The 16,003-nt window shown below is 36.8% G+C and overlaps 1 protein-coding gene across 1 annotated transcript in view; it reads right to left on the bottom strand.

Annotated features, from left to right (window-relative positions):
• The window catches only part of TDRD3 (tudor domain containing 3), a 93,828-nt gene that overhangs the window by 13,673 nt on the left and 64,152 nt on the right, over nt 1-16,003 (bottom strand). The window contains exons 11-12 of the mRNA XM_058043620.1: nt 11,759-12,597; nt 9,676-9,801 (exon numbers count right to left, since the gene is read on the bottom strand). Coding sequence (XP_057899603.1) covers nt 9,676-9,801; nt 11,759-12,597 — 965 coding nt within the window. The remainder of the gene's footprint in view (nt 1-9,675; nt 9,802-11,758; nt 12,598-16,003) is intronic.

Raw genomic sequence — 16,003 nt, forward strand, 5'->3', positions numbered from 1 at the left:
TTTCTAACCTAAGCAATTCTATTATCCTAAAACTGTAATGTCCAATCTCCAGGAATTTTTACATCTACACAATAAGTTAGGAACAAAGTAAAAAAAAACTAAAAAAACTTTCCAGGTGTGAAAATAAAACTACTACATATTAACCCCATAGCACCAATTTACTCACATTCACAAGTATTTCCCTTCCCACTTTGATATGGAAGGAAGTCCATTTCCAGGCTGAGTGATGAACTTATATTTAGCAACTCTCTCCTTCAACTGGCCTGAACTTGTGGAAGATTCAGCTCTCTCAGTGGGGACTCAGCTTCACTCCTCTCCCTAGACACTGATGAAACTCTGTGATTTATGATGTGATTTCCATCACATGAGCCTCAAAATGCCCAGCTGTGAGGACTGCTGATGTAACCTAACATGTGTCTGACATCATCAAAAAGAGGCTGATTATCCGTACAGGGAAAAGAAGTGAGACTGGAATAGGTCAGGAAGGAACGCAAGCAAGAAGAGAAACCCCACAAGCCTGCATCCAATTGTAAAATTGTGCCTGGCTTAGTGCAATACAGCATCCAATATCTTGTAAAATTTTACTGTCAGTTGTACAACATTCAAGAACATTCTTCAGCAGTGTCCTACATTGAAACAGGACACTGGGGGAGCTCTGTCAAGAAAGGAATGAAGAGTATGGCAATAACTAAACACCACTGCTTTCATTTGCTCCTGTATGCCTTGTGACCCCCAGTGGATGTCCTATATGAGAACATATAGTCTAGAGAAGAACAAAAATAAACACATCAGAAAAGAGATGAAGGAATAAATTCAAATAGGAAACCATTACATAACTATGCAAACTTTTGCTGCAAAAGATTTTATCAACTTGAGCCTGCATGAAATAAGCTCTCAAGATTTTCACTAAGAAGTCAGAAGCAACACTTCCAATTAGGTATCAAAGGAAGAAAAAACAAAACAAAACACCAAAACCAAAAAAGCCCTACAAAAAGAAAAGACCAATTATAAATAGGCTTCATAAGCATAGGAGAATCTGAACTGAGCACTGAGATAGTCTCTAATATCTGCCTGCATAATCAAATGTTCCAAGTTGGAAAGTTAGTTATCAAACACCTACCATGTTTGATGTTCAATATGTGTGACATACTCATTAAATACAAAAAACATGGATAAAAAGTCCCTCTGTATAGCCATCATATATTTATTGCTTTTTTATTAACCAACTCACTCTCATTAAAGAAACATGTGTTCCCCTTTGGCAAACATATCTTCAACACCAAAAAATAGAACTCACAAAAAACATACAACTGAACTCCCCCAACCTCCCTCCTTCTCCCCTTATCCCCCCAAAAAACAGCCTAAAAGAGTAATTTTCTATGTTCTAGCATTTATGAAGAAAAACAGATCACCTTGCTGAAAAAAAAACTACTTTCACAGTTAAAAAAACTTCTTTTTTTAGTTCTTATATTATAAAAGACTTATTTTTCTAGACATTATTACTGACAACACCTGCAGGTTATCAAACAAGGAGGAAAAATGCTTAAGCATTGCAGATATTAACCATTCTTGTATAAGGAATCTTCAGTACATTAAGTAACATATCTATTGAACATGTGCTGTATACATACCCATGAGTAAGATCTGGAATGTTACTCATATGTATGTATATATATGTAATCTTACACACACGTACCCCACATACTCCACAGATTATATTCATCATCACTTCTATTCTGCAATACCAAACAAACAGTATCATGTCTCCCTTCCTTATAAAGCAGCTGGTCAGGAATACTACACCAATTCCTCTCATTTCCTCTTTAATTAAAATCCTTTTAATTAATATATGAAATGTGGACAAACTCAGAACATGGGAAAGTGAAGAAGACAGGGAAATCAGGAGAGAAACAGTGACGGCAAGAACAGCCCAGATAATTTTACACAATTAACTTCTTTTACTCAACATATTCAATCTCAACACAGGCAATATAGAGAAATCCAAGCAAAGAATCTTTCAGAATTCTCAAAATGAGATTTTGAAGAACTTTAATCACACTAGAGCAGGATCAAAAACTATCTCAAAACAAAATTGCAACTCAGGTTAAAGGAAGATATTTAGTGAGAAACAGTCTCAAAATAACCCAAGGAAGGAGCCCATATGCAGTCTCCAAATAATAACCTGTCATTATATGCAATTACAATTAATAACAAGAGGAGAAGAAGAAGAATAGTGTAATGTTCCAAGAGTCCAGCTTTAACTGCCACAACTATTTTCAATAATTGTAAAACCTAAGAATATGTCCTTAATCTGAATTGCAGAGCTGGTAATGATTAGTAGCAATATTTCCTAGTCTGATTAATATGAAATGCTCAAGGTGAAGACTCAAATATATTTTACAATGCCTAATCATACAACCATAAAATTGAAAGCCCCTGGTTTATGCCCACTTGGTAGAAATTACCTCCTCAATTGAAATTTGCCTACTTTTAGTTTATTAAAAAGTAAAATGCTGTTCTTTAACCACCTTTCAATGTCAGTTCTTTAACCACCTTTCAATGTTAGTTTCAGCTAAGGGCTAGTAACTTTCAGAGGAATAGCTAAATTGTGAACGTCTATCTCTATTCCAACATGCATACAACAAGTTGAAGCCTGAAAAACTATGCAGCTTCTCAGAGGATAAGTTGCTAAAGAAAACCATTTACTAGCAGTTGATCAGGGTAAGTGGTTTTCAAAAAGTTCATCTCAAAATAATTCCCCTTAAAAGAAGGCTGGGGAAATAAATAATTACATAAAGAATTATCCTGAGAGAGCCTGAAGGTTAAACTGTGTGTAGGGCATGTATGATGGTGTACTGTAAAAGATGCAATGGAATTTAAGACAATATTTCCAGTGAGTACAAAAAGTCTCAGGTAAGAAATAAAAGTTTAAGTTAGACTATGAAAAGCATTTTTTCAGTCTAGGAGGACAGAGAAATCACCAACTTGACAAGATAGAAAGTAAGGCACATCCCAACAAAACTACTGCCTACAGCTCAAGTGCTTTCTTAAAGCCAAAAAATAGCCTTTTCTGGAAACTAAAGTCACACTAGTAATGTTTTAGATTAATTTCAACAAATGTCCACTATCACTCAGGAAGATGAGTAGTCCAAAACACTCATCCTTCATTTAATGGATTGAGTCATTGAATTATTTTGAGCTGTAAAATTATTCTAGAGATTTTCCTAACAGTACAGAAGCCAAAGAATTAAAGACATCAAGGTCTTCTCTGATGCAATACTCAGGGACATTTTTTCTACAGGAATCTTATAACCAATTAAGTAGACTGTACCACTGTCTTTTATCAGCCTTGGGTTTTGTGTAGTCAATGAGGACAGAAGGTATATAAGAGATCCAACCAGGACACATTTATCTACTGCACCTACTTAACTACTCAGTGGGAAAGATTTCCTGCTTTACGCACAACACAAAAAGACCACAGCGTGGATGCCAAGGGCATCCAGGCCTAAGAGCCATGAAGAAACAGCACCCAATCTTTCAAGTAGTTATTAGTCTGTCATAAAGACATTTGAATGGGTTTAACACCTCCATAAAACAGGAAGGCAAAAGCCTTCTCCAGCTTAAAGAAGCAGCTGTAAACCTTTACCATTTAGTGGTTTTCAGCACTGCTCTTTACACTGCTGAGGGAGGTACAAACACCTTCAGAAAACTAAGAGGAGTTTACCTCTTCACTTACCTGAAATGGAAAGCTATGATCAAGCCCTGAATTACAGTTTAAGGTAATTCAACAGACACAAAAGCTCTCAAAGCTCCGTGACAAGATACAATGTTATCGAACTTGAACTCTGAACTGTCTGCCAGCAAGAATTAACTGCAATCCACAATCCTGTTATTTTCCTTCCTCAGCTCATTCCTTACCGGAGGAATGAGCTGAGAAAACCTGCTAAATGAATTTTCAGTCTCCACAGAACAAAAGAAAATCTAGAAAAATCAGGAATATGTATAATATTTATGTCTTAATAATAATTTTTGCGTTCTTTTATCGTTATGCAGAAATCCAGTGCAAGATACTGCAGGAAGAGGAACTAAGCTAAACTATAGGTTTCACTTCATAATTGGAATTCTTAAGGAATTAAAATAATTGTACTCAAGAATCTGTAAGAATTCCAGCTTGTTTAGAGAACAAGCAGTTAAGGCCATAACATATGTAAGTGAAACTACATACATACATAGGGTACACTATGATTTTTATTTCCTTCATACAGCAGTAGCAAACAAAAAAAAGGTAATTGTAGCATAAAGAGGGTGGAAAAAAGACTGACATTACTAAGGAAACAGAATGGAAAACAAAGCAAAGACTTATTTAGCTTTGGGGAAAAATGTCACAAGATAAACACTTAGACTGCACATTTTCATAATTTATTAAGAGAAAAATATCCTACAAAATAGAGAATAAAATTAAGACTTAGAGTTTAAAGTATTATCTTGACTTTATTTTTTTTCAACAGAACAAATTATTAAGTGATTCAGGAAGGTCCTTCCAATGCTTTTCAGTTGTTATTATAATTTTACATCATTTACAAGAAGAAAAAACAAGCAGTTCTTATTTCTACAATAGCATTTCAGTGACTTTTTCTTTTTATTTGGATTAAAATACTTTAAGTGACCCCTGCTACATTGAGGGAACTATTGGAATACAGTATTGTAGTGTTACATACATAAGAACTCTAGAATAGTGGAACCCAAATGTTTTATCATTAAAAATATCTATGAATTCCATACCTAGGACATATTTTCAGGCTCTAAGAAAAACAATAAGCAGTTCTAGTGTTCTTAAATGTATTTATATTGGTATTGTACGTGATTATTGAAAAAAAATCCCCACTACCTTTTTGGTTTACCTAATGTAAAACTCAGCTTTATCTTCTAGCCATCAGAAAGATAAATAGCTGCATGTAAGGTATCAGACAGACTGAAAACTTACAAGAACTCTAAGCAAACTGCATAATGGACAGTACACGATCAATTATTATACTTTTTTCATTAGGTGGTAAGCACAATGTATTTTGAAAATATGAGGCAGAGTTGATCTACAGTTAAGATAACAAAACAAAGCAAAAAACCCACCAAAAAAACCAAACAAACCAAAAATCACTTATAAAGGTTGCCAAAAGCAGAGCAGAAGCTGAGGTGCTTAAATAAGCACCTCATAAATATGTAATGTCATCAAAATAAGGTCACTGTGGTACTTTGGCTGTTATTGCAAGTGACTAGCCAAGCAGCATTTTGCTTTGCTTTTTTTTCTTCCTCCCAGTGGTATACTTTTATCCATTTGTATTTGTTGGACAAAAAATGAAATTCAACATGAGTCCTAAACAAACAGTACTGAAACAATAAAGAATAATCACTTCTTAGACATTTACGTCTTGATAAGAGTTCACTAAATCTTCTCTCAGTATTAGCAACTCTTTCAAAAAGGAGTCTGAATTAGAACTCACATATAGTGTATTTCTACAAGTTTTCAGTACAGATATCTGAGATCAAGAATTGTGTAATCAGAGAATATGCTAAATGGAAGGGACTGACAATTTAGCAGTCCAACTCCTGGCCCTGCACAGGACATCCCAAGAGTCACACCATGTGCATGAGTGCACTGTGCAAATGCTTCTTGAACTCTGTCAGGCTTGGTGCTGTGACCTCTTCCCTGGGGAGCCTGTTCCAGTGTTCTCTGAGTGTAAAACCTTTTCCTGATATCCTCCCCTGAATCATGCTATTTCATGCCACTTCCTTGCGTCCTGTCACTGGTCGCAGGAGTGAAGACATAGGTACCTTCCCTTCATAAAGATGCTGAAGGTCAACAAGGTCTGCCCTCAGTCTCCTCCAGGCTGAACAAACTCAATTACCTCAGCCACTCCTCACAAGGCTTCCCCTCAATGCCCTTCACCATGCTTGCTGCCTCCTCTGGATGCTCTCAAATAGCTTCATGTCTTTCCCATATTGTGGTGTCCCAAACTGCACACAGCACTCGAGGTGAGGCCACACCAGTGCAGAGCAGAGCGGGACAATCCCCTCCTTTGAGTGGTTGATGCTGTATTTGATGCCCCCAGGACACAGCTGGCTCTCCTGGCCGCCAGGGCACAGTGATGACTCAACTTGCCACTGACAGGATCCCCAGGTCCCTTTCTGCAGCACTGCTTCCAGCCCCTCATTACCTAGCGTACACACGCCATCAGGGTTGCCCCATCCAAGGTGGAAAATCCAGCACTTGTCCTTGTTAAACCTCAAACATTTGGTGACTGCCAAGCCCTCTGATTTGTCTGAGTCCCTCTGAAGAGCATCTCTGCCTTCAAGAGAGTTGACAGCTGCTCCCAATTTGGTGTCATTGGCAAACTGACTCCTTTGAGACCTACGTCTAAGTTGTTAATGAAGGTGTTGAAGGGCACAGAGGCTGAGTATGGAGCCTGCAGAACCCCACTAGTGACCAGTCCCCAAAACTCTGATGTCACCCTGTTCACTACAACCCTTTGCACCTGACCCAAGAATGTGATTATCAAGCTCTGGGCTGGATATTTTGTCCAGGAGCATAGTGTGAGAGACAGCATCAAAAGCTTTACTGAAATCCAAAAAAATTACATCAACAGTCTTTGTTAGGTCAGCTAGGTGGGCTACCCTGTCATAGAAGGAAATCAAGTTTGACAAGGAGGACTCTCCTCACACAAAGCTGTGTTGGCTGTGACTGATGAGTGCATTAGTCTCCAGGTGTTTTCCAATATCTCCCAGAATAATCTTTTCCATTATTTTACCAGGCACTGAAGTGAGACTGAGAGGTCTGTAGTTTCCAGGGTTCCCCTTGACCCCCTTGAAAACTGGGATAGAGCTGGTCAGCTTCCAGTCAGCTGGGACCTCTCCAGATTACCAAGACCACTCAAAAATCATTGTGACAGGTTTTGTGATTACATCAGCCAGCTTTTTGAGGATTCTTGGATGAATCCCATCAGGCTCCATAGATTTGTACGGATCCAGCTGGACAAGCAGATCTCACACAATTCCAGAGTAAACTGTGAGTTGATGATTCTCAATCATGGTTTTCCAGCTCAGGGCACTGAGACTCCCTTGGTCCATCACCCATGCTGAAGATGGAGGCAAAGAATGTCTTAAACACCTCTGCTTGTCCCTGTTCCTGTTTGTAAGGAGACCATCCTCATCCTGTAATGGGCTGATGTTATTTTTACACTGCCTATTGCCATTAATATATTTGAAAAAACCCTCTTTTATATGGCCCCCCACATTTCTGGCAGCATCAACTCCAACTGAGTTTCAGCTGCATACATTTTCTTCCTACAGTGGCAAGCAGCATCTCTGTACTCCTCCCATGCCACCTGACCCTGTTTCCACTGGGCATACACCTTCTTTTTTGCTATACTGCTGTTCAGCCAAGCCAGCCTTCTGCCTCGCCTGCTTGTCTTCAGACTTTTGGGGATTGCCTGCTCCAGTGCCCTTAGGAGGTGATGTTTAAAAGCATTGATGGACCCAAGCAACTGCAAAAGGGACTTTGCTTCACTATCTGGAAATTATGTGGAACAACTGAAATAAAAATCAGCACAATATTTCCAGTAATACATGCTCCTTGGGGCCAGTAGCATTGATCAGTGAAAGAAAAGTAATTATTGAAGTTACTTTAAAATCTGTTTTGTTCTCTAGTAAAGAGGAAATATACCCAAGTTACTTGAATCTTAAGTCAAAGAACTAAGCAGCATTATAACTTTGTTTTGCATTTATGCATGCTATCTAGATTTATACATAATAAGAACACTGAGACAAAGAAAAATGGCCAACAGTGTTCAGCTTAAAAGACAAAGCTGAGTATCAATGGGTGATTAAGAACTGCAAATGCATAATGAGGATTACGCTTAGCACCCAAAAACAAAGAAGTAGGTCCTAATCAACTTTCTTCTGCAAATATCCTACAGCTTCAAGGACCTTCTAGCAACAAAAGAGCAATTTGTCAGAAAACAACTCATTTAAATGATGTTTACTGTGAAGATGTTGATTGGCATTCATCTTGTGTAACTGTAACTGTCTGAAATGTCATTGTTTGAATTTATGTAACTAGGCTACCTTGAGAGAAAATAAGAACCTTGAGAAAGGTATTTTTCACTTTTGAATGGACTGAAAGTCCTTGGAAATTCCTCTTTTGTCTCCAGTAATCACAGAGGAAGCCTCAATGACTCAATCAGGAGGCAGCATGATGTCAGGACTATGGTACTTACTGTCAGAATCGCCTCTCCATACACTGTCCCACCCTTGCCTCAGCTTTAACAAACTAACTCTGAAATAAAGTAAGACAACCTGGGGGAACAAAAATGTGGTTCATTTAATTCAATTTCATCCTGTGGCTACATGACTGACAATCCAACATGGGAGGAGAGGGATGAGGAAGAACACATGGTCAGACATAGGCAGAAGAGGCAGGGAAAATGACCACCTCACTACTAGGATCAAGTAGGAAATGGCACCTCACTACCAGGATCAACTTAGTCTTAATATTAGGCCAAGTTCTTACACTGTGAGAGCTAACATTCAGTGGCTTAAAGTAAAATAAAAGCCACTCCTCAAAACTGTAATCAAATGAAGAAAAGTCTGATTATTAACCCAGAAAAAGGGTTAAAATAATACAATCATACCATAAGTAACTAGCATCTTACAGGCCAGAGTGTAGGACAAAAAGAAGGCAGGATAAAGGGTAAATTTTCATACAAACAGCAATGCATCAGCTGGGAGGAGTTTCAGGTGTCTTTTTAAGTACAAAAAGGCCATCTCACAGGCATCTGAGAGCTACAGGCAACAATGCTTGTTAAAAGAGCACTGGGAAACAAGAGCTGACTGTTCAGCCTCTGCAGCAATAGTAACATGGTTCTATGACCCAAAAGTAAGAACTTAAAATAAGCACAGTCAACTCATCATTAAGGAATCAATATGCAAATGAATATTTTTTGTGCAGCCTTTTATAGTAAGAGTAAACAGCAAAGAATTGTGCATTCCTGACATTTGTTTTAATTGAAATGTATCTCTGCTTCCATGACATTCACTAATAAAGCCTTTTAAAATTTCCAACTTCCATAAGGCTAATACATTCTAAACTTCATAAAACAGATTTTGATGCATACATGACCACTACAGTATTTGGCAAAGAAGAAATCATTGAAACAAGAATAAAATCATGATACAAAATAAAGGGATACAGATGTGTATTTTTAGTCATACATACACATGTAGTGAAAAGCTTCAGAACATGTTTTAAATGACTGTTTCCTAACCCTTACAGAACAACATACAATGTACATGAAATAAAACAAAAAATTGGGTTGAATAGAATAAGTAACAACTTTTAAGAGAGAAAACATGCATAAAACTGTTTGGTTGACAGATCAATTATTCATTTTCAAACAATACAATTGAAATTTATTATACAGGAAGAATACCACATCATGATACATGTCTATCAGGTTTCATATAGAGAAGTAAAATCAGAGATTTTGTGCGTGTACTTTGCAACTATTTATCTAAACATGTAGGTAGCATTCTTTGCGTGAGTAGGCATTAATTAGTTAAGAGTTACATATTTTGTACAGACTACGTAGTTGGTATTTTTTAATACAATTTGTTATCACATACCCATGTGTCTGCATGAACAGGCCTGATGTTGCTGAGAAGCACCTCTTCATAATTTCCATAATCACTGAATTTAACAACGGCAGTTGTCCCAGAAGAATGGAGAGCTTCAATTTCTGCCCGGTAGAACTTAAAAGAGAAATTTTCAAAGGTCACAAAATACAACCAGAAATACCACAAATTCTTAACAACTTCCTTTTCATATATGTCTCTGTGTGTGTATACATACTTAGTCATAGTAAGCATTATATTTTGCTTTAAATTTGTTATAGATATGAAATCGGGTATCTTAAAATTCCACATGGCAGACATCAAGGACATGGCAGAACATTTTTAGAGTATTCATTGAGAAGATACACAGCTTATTTAAGTAGACCGACCATTTAAAAGACCCATTTTTATCTCCCTGAAAGCAGAACAAATTAATCACTAACACAAATACTGCTGTATACAGAGAAATGCTATTGTAAAATGTTTGCTTAAAATATACATCTGTAAGTACTTATTAGCCATATACTGATATGGCTTGTATGTGTGTACTTGCACACCTATGTTATCACACAATAAAACATGATAAAATATGATGAAAATACGATAAAACTGCCTCTTCATAAAGTCCTTTTTCTAAACACAAAACTTGGGTTTTTACATTTATGCAAATGTACTTTCTTGAACGTATTAAATCAATTTTATCTGACTGAACACAAAAAAAAAATCACAGCCTCCTAAATGGTAAGGCTCAGTACTGTATTTTATCATCACATAATGATAAAATGTAAATGTGATGGTTTCTTGATAGTGTAAGTAAATGCTACTACTCACTCTTAGAAGTGAGTAGTAGCATTTACTTGCACTATCAAGAAACCAATTACTACCCAAAACACACCTTCTAATCTGCTGAATACGTAACAGTCTGGGATTACGACATATGTACTTATCTTGCAAGGTTTGCACTTTTAAAAACTTCAAGATCTCATTTCAGAGTAATGCAAGTACTCTGAAAATAGGAAATAATTCAGTAATATGCCATTATACTTCACACTAATCCATCCACTCAAGCTATTCCTATTTAAGGCAGTCACCTGACAATGGGGTTGCCACTACCAAAAAATCCTGCATGGTTTATTGTTGGTTTTAGTCATACCAGCAGAAAAGAGAAAAATAAAGTTATGCTGCTGAGTTAATGCAGACAAAAAAAAAAGAAAACACTTATAATAAATATAATAAACTTTTAAAAAATTCTTTAAAAGTACTTAAAGAACAACAATATTTAAGGTAGTTGTCAGATTATCAGAAAGGGGTAAAACCCAAAGAAACTACCAATGCAGAGTGGCAGACAACTCTTGAACAGGCGATGACAAATCAAAGAAAACAGCCTAAAACTTTCTTAGCAAAGGAGAAGAAAGCAAAATGTCCTCCTGCAAGAGAAATCTCATTAATGGGGAAAAGAGCTGAAAATAAAGTATTTAAACTTTTAAAAATCAGTAATACAAATCTATCATGCAGCATAATTAATTTGTCCATAAATTCTTTACCTGATAGCATACAAGAGCTAAACAAAATTAAGCCTTTTGCTGTTTCTGTTCTGTAATGATTGAAAGAAAACTGGCAGGCTTTTTACAGCCCCATTCCTGCAGACTTTATTCTTTCTTTGTCTGCTAAAGGTCGTGTGCTGACTTGTTCCAGAAAAAGGTATTTCACATCTACCATTATAGATATTCTAGATAGCACAGTTTTTATTGTTTTTGTTCCTCAGCAAAGAATATGAGCACCTAGATCCTCATTCATCCCTTCAAATTTTCAGCACTTAAGTCAAATGCTTCAGTAAGGAACTTAAGACACCCTAAACTCCATGTACATGACAGAAACAAGGACTTGATTTAGGGACTTGAAAATTTTGTGCAGTGAATGCAACTGACATACATCATAAATATAAAAAACAGAGCACGGAGCTAGGCGAGAAGCACACTGCACACCTATGAACAAAGGCCATGTCCCAGTGGTAGTGTGCTAAATATCTCCCACACACACGTAAGAGAGCATTAGAGGTACAATTTGAGATAATTCTCATTTAGCAAAGGCATACCTTGTTGTCTTCCCAATAAAGAGCAAAGCATTCATCCCCTGGTCTCCAACTTTTTCCATACTCCATGTGACTCGATGGTTCCAGTATTTTCTCTGGTTTGATGGGCCCAGTTCTCTTTTTGGGACCAGTGTTGTAATACAACATTTTATCATCAAAAGATGGGATCACAGTGGGTCCTGACGATTTGATAGGTCCTACTCGTCTTCCTTTCTGATGATGCTCAGTATCTCCATTTGGTACAGCACTGAAATTATCAGTCCTACTTGGATTTTGGTAATCATTATTAACACCAAAATGTTGCTCACGTTTTACCATAAAGGCTTCATTACTTATTGTTCGTGCCTTCCTATCACAAAAATTTTCTGAATTGTGTGTTTGGTTTTCCCTTTTCCCACGTTTCTGGTTATTGTTGTCTGTTACATCTTGAGCAGCAGAATTTTCCTTGAATTCTGAGAAAGACACTCCTTTTCCTACTCTGTTTTGCATGTTGTTATCCCTTTTTTTGAAAGTAATATCACTCTGGTGAGTGGTTATGGGATAACCCAAATCCTTTGACCTGTCATTTCTAGGATAATGTCTGTCACTTTTATTTTTTTCATCTGTCCAGTGTTCTAAAGAGCTGTGCCTTTCAGGACCTCTGTTTCTTGGTAACCCACCACTTTCCAAAGCCTGCCTTGAATTCTGAAAATCCTTTTGAAAACGAGGAGGTTTCTCATTCCTTGGTTGTCTCATGTCATTGCGAGAAACGTGTCTTGAATGATTCTCTTTGATGCCATTCTGTTCTGTATTCATAACTTTGTGCTGTACTTGATGTGTTGGCTGAAATTGCAATTTTGGTTCTACAAAGAAAAAAATTATTCCAATTAACATATTTCACACAAATACATTTTAGAAATACTGTTTCAGACTTCATACACAGCAGCCTTAAATGAGATAAAGCAACAGTATTCTTCAGAAATGTATGCAACTTTGTGAAATGGAAAGGTACACACAGAGAATTTACCAGACACATTTGAACTGCAATTCCTAATTATCAGAATTTGGTTCTAAGTACAGCCCAGAATTACAGTACTCTGGGCTGTACTCAGAACCAAAACACCTATAAGCAAGAGAAAAGCCAGGCATAAATTTCCAGGAGATAACTCGTTCCTCCCTATGGACATCAACAACCCACTCAAGTAAGAGCCCTTTAAGAGAGAAAAACAGAATTCCAAGGTGGATAAAGGAGAAGAGAGGAAAATTAGGAGGAAAAGGGAATACTTATAATCTGAATTGAAACCTTCTGTAAAAATACCTTGTTAACAGTTATTCAGGAAAAAAGAGAAAAGGCAAGAATCTGAAGTGATAAAATGAACAGAGCTGGCAAAATGTAGATAGCAGGAATAGTAGCAAAGCCCAGGACTCTGGAGACTCTGATCAGTGAGCCATAACAGGACCTTCTCAAGCACCACCTTTAGGAGCTTCAACCAGAACTCTTAACTGATGAGAATAAAGACAAGATTATCATGAATATAAGTAAAGAGAGGAAACATGCTATGGCCTGCTGGAGAGGAAGAGAACTGTGGATATCTGTGGAACTTTTTATGGAATTATGAGCTTTTTAGGCAAACATGAAATTTTCAATGGGGTTGTTTAGGTGAAGAGCAAAAGGAGGGGAGAAATGAAGATAAACCCAGGGGAAAATACAGAAGAAACAAGATTAAACAGGAGAGCTGCAAATAAGTAGGTTCCTGGTGAATACAGTCCTGCATGTGACCACTGTAACCTGTCTCATCTCCTTATAAAATTCTCTTTCTAAATTCCCTGTAGTGTATGTGAGGGGACATGTTTTTAAACTGGCAAATTTGAGGTAGGATAAGCTGGTAGCTGGGACAAGGAACAGTGAGAGAGACCAAAGGGGTCTCGAAGGCCATCTGCCAGGAGATGCCAGGTCTGGGCTCACACAGTGGCCAGAGCTGTACAAAGCACATCCATGTAACCTCCTACCAGCTCCAGGCTGTAGCAGCCAACAGGCTGGGCCAGAGGTGAAGTGGGTACCACAGGTCAGGGCTCTCCTGGCCAGGACAGACTGACATGGGGGTGTGTGTGTGTTGGTGGCTAGGTATGAGATCTGCCAGCACACTTTAAAGCTGATGGAAAAGGAAAACATAAACCCATTAAAGGGATTCATGTTTACATGAGCAATTTTGTGCCATGTGGGCAGTTGCAAAGGTGTTCTTTTCTTGCTTGTGTCCATGAGCCTGGTGTGTGCGTGGGCCTGGTGGGACTGTGCAGTCAGGCTCTCACACATTCCCATGGAAAGGAATGCTAGCACTAGAAACAATGAACACTGATAGCTGACAGCAAATGCATCAACTTTCATAACTACATGCAAGATGGCAAGTTAAAATTAAAATGTAAATTTTACCTGGTTTATTTTTTAATAAAAAACTTTTCAAGCATCACATGATTAGCAGTAGCTCACAGAATTTTTATCAATTTAATTTACTAAATAAGCCAATAAGAATCTAGCTCAATTTTTACATATATTTGATGTAGCATAACTTATAGAAGTCACATTTGCTTTACTAAAATTACCTAGTGTTTTTGGTTTTTTACATGGCATAAGCAAATAAAAAGCTTAGCTTGAACATGATCTTGGTAAAAATACATCTTAAAAAAAATACTCTATAATATAGTACTCTGAAAACCACCACATTTTTAATGCATTAAATGTAAATACATACTACTCAGAAACAAGAGTTTCATAAATATGCATTTTCTTTTTAAAAATGCAAAGATGACTTTAAATCTTGTATAATTAATTTTGTTTTGTTAGAATAACACCTTTAAAATTAGAAGTACCTCGTTATTTCTTCTTTACAAATGAGATATGAAAGTACTGTTTTTCTTTACATCTGTAACTTTTCACTAAATAGCTTCATTACACTTTTCCACATCTGTATAATACCAATCTTACAGACTTTCTATCATCTCGAAAGAGTTAACTTCCAAATTAATTAATTAATTAACAGTCTTTGTTCACAACATTCTTAATTTACACCTCTTCTCTCCTGGTAGTAACATGCTCAGGCTTCCACTCTTCCTATACCCAACCTAAGCTCTTAGGTCTATTCCTAATGTTAATTACACATAAAATGACTGAACAGTTCGATGACCCCTAAATGTTTACTCCCTTGTACACACCATTACAGAAAAATGTGTATAAAACTCTAACTTAATTCACTTATAAATCATCGTATTTAATATTCTGTAACATTAAATTAATTAAAGTCACTGTTCCAACAGAAAAAAAAAAAACAGGAATGGGTTCATGACTAAATTGCTAGATTGGACATGGTAATACTTTCCTAGATGGCAGGATATTAGGTTTGACTTAAAACATTTCCGCCTAAGGGCTGTCCTTTGCTCTTTTTCTAAATAAATAAACATTTCCTGAGCTGAGATAGGTAGTGACCGTACTTAGTACATACAAGGTACAAGTACTCTACAAAAATGCATGCAAAGCAGTTACAGTTTAGTTAAAGCCTCAAGGAAAACTCAGAACATAGATATATTCTTCGATAATTCAATAGAGTTTACTGAAATTTCTATTCAATTTTGTAACTTGAAATGAGTAATTTTAGCTATTGTCTACACAAGATAATGTGATCATAACATAAAAGCAACAAGCTGATTTGAAAGTGTGTTGCATCCTTTGATTACAGATTTTTTTTTTAATAGTAATGGAAAGTTCAAATAATGTGTTAGACTGCAGGTAAAGTGACTAGAGAATTTCAAAACAGTGAACGAGGTTATTTTTTTCTAGGTCTCTTTACTGTGGCATACAAAGGCTGACATGAAACACCTGACTTTTTTTAGTTTAAGCTTAAGATATGCAAAATCCCATAAATTCATGTTTTTTACAGAGGTGCAGTTCTTGTGCAAAAGCTTCCCTGGGGACTGCATCATACACATCAGCCTTAAATGAGCAGGACACATTAACTGATTGATTGACATTGAAGCACAAGTCACTTGCAAATGGAAACTGCCAAGTAGCAGTAAATGTTACTTTGTCAACAGTAGCCAACAAAAAAAAGCCAGGAGATGATAATAATAGTGGTTCTTCATGTATTTGTGCTGTCTGGTCTGATCACCAAAAAATGAAGGGATTCTAAAGTTTCTTTATGAGAAATAAGGATCAAAAAAAGCATCAAGGGATCTCGTTCACAAGTTGTCTACCACAACTGCTTCTACTTCCTGCCT

This window comes from Melospiza georgiana, chromosome 2 (genome assembly GCF_028018845.1).
Source record: "Melospiza georgiana isolate bMelGeo1 chromosome 2, bMelGeo1.pri, whole genome shotgun sequence".
Taxonomy (NCBI): domain Eukaryota; kingdom Metazoa; phylum Chordata; class Aves; order Passeriformes; family Passerellidae; genus Melospiza; species Melospiza georgiana.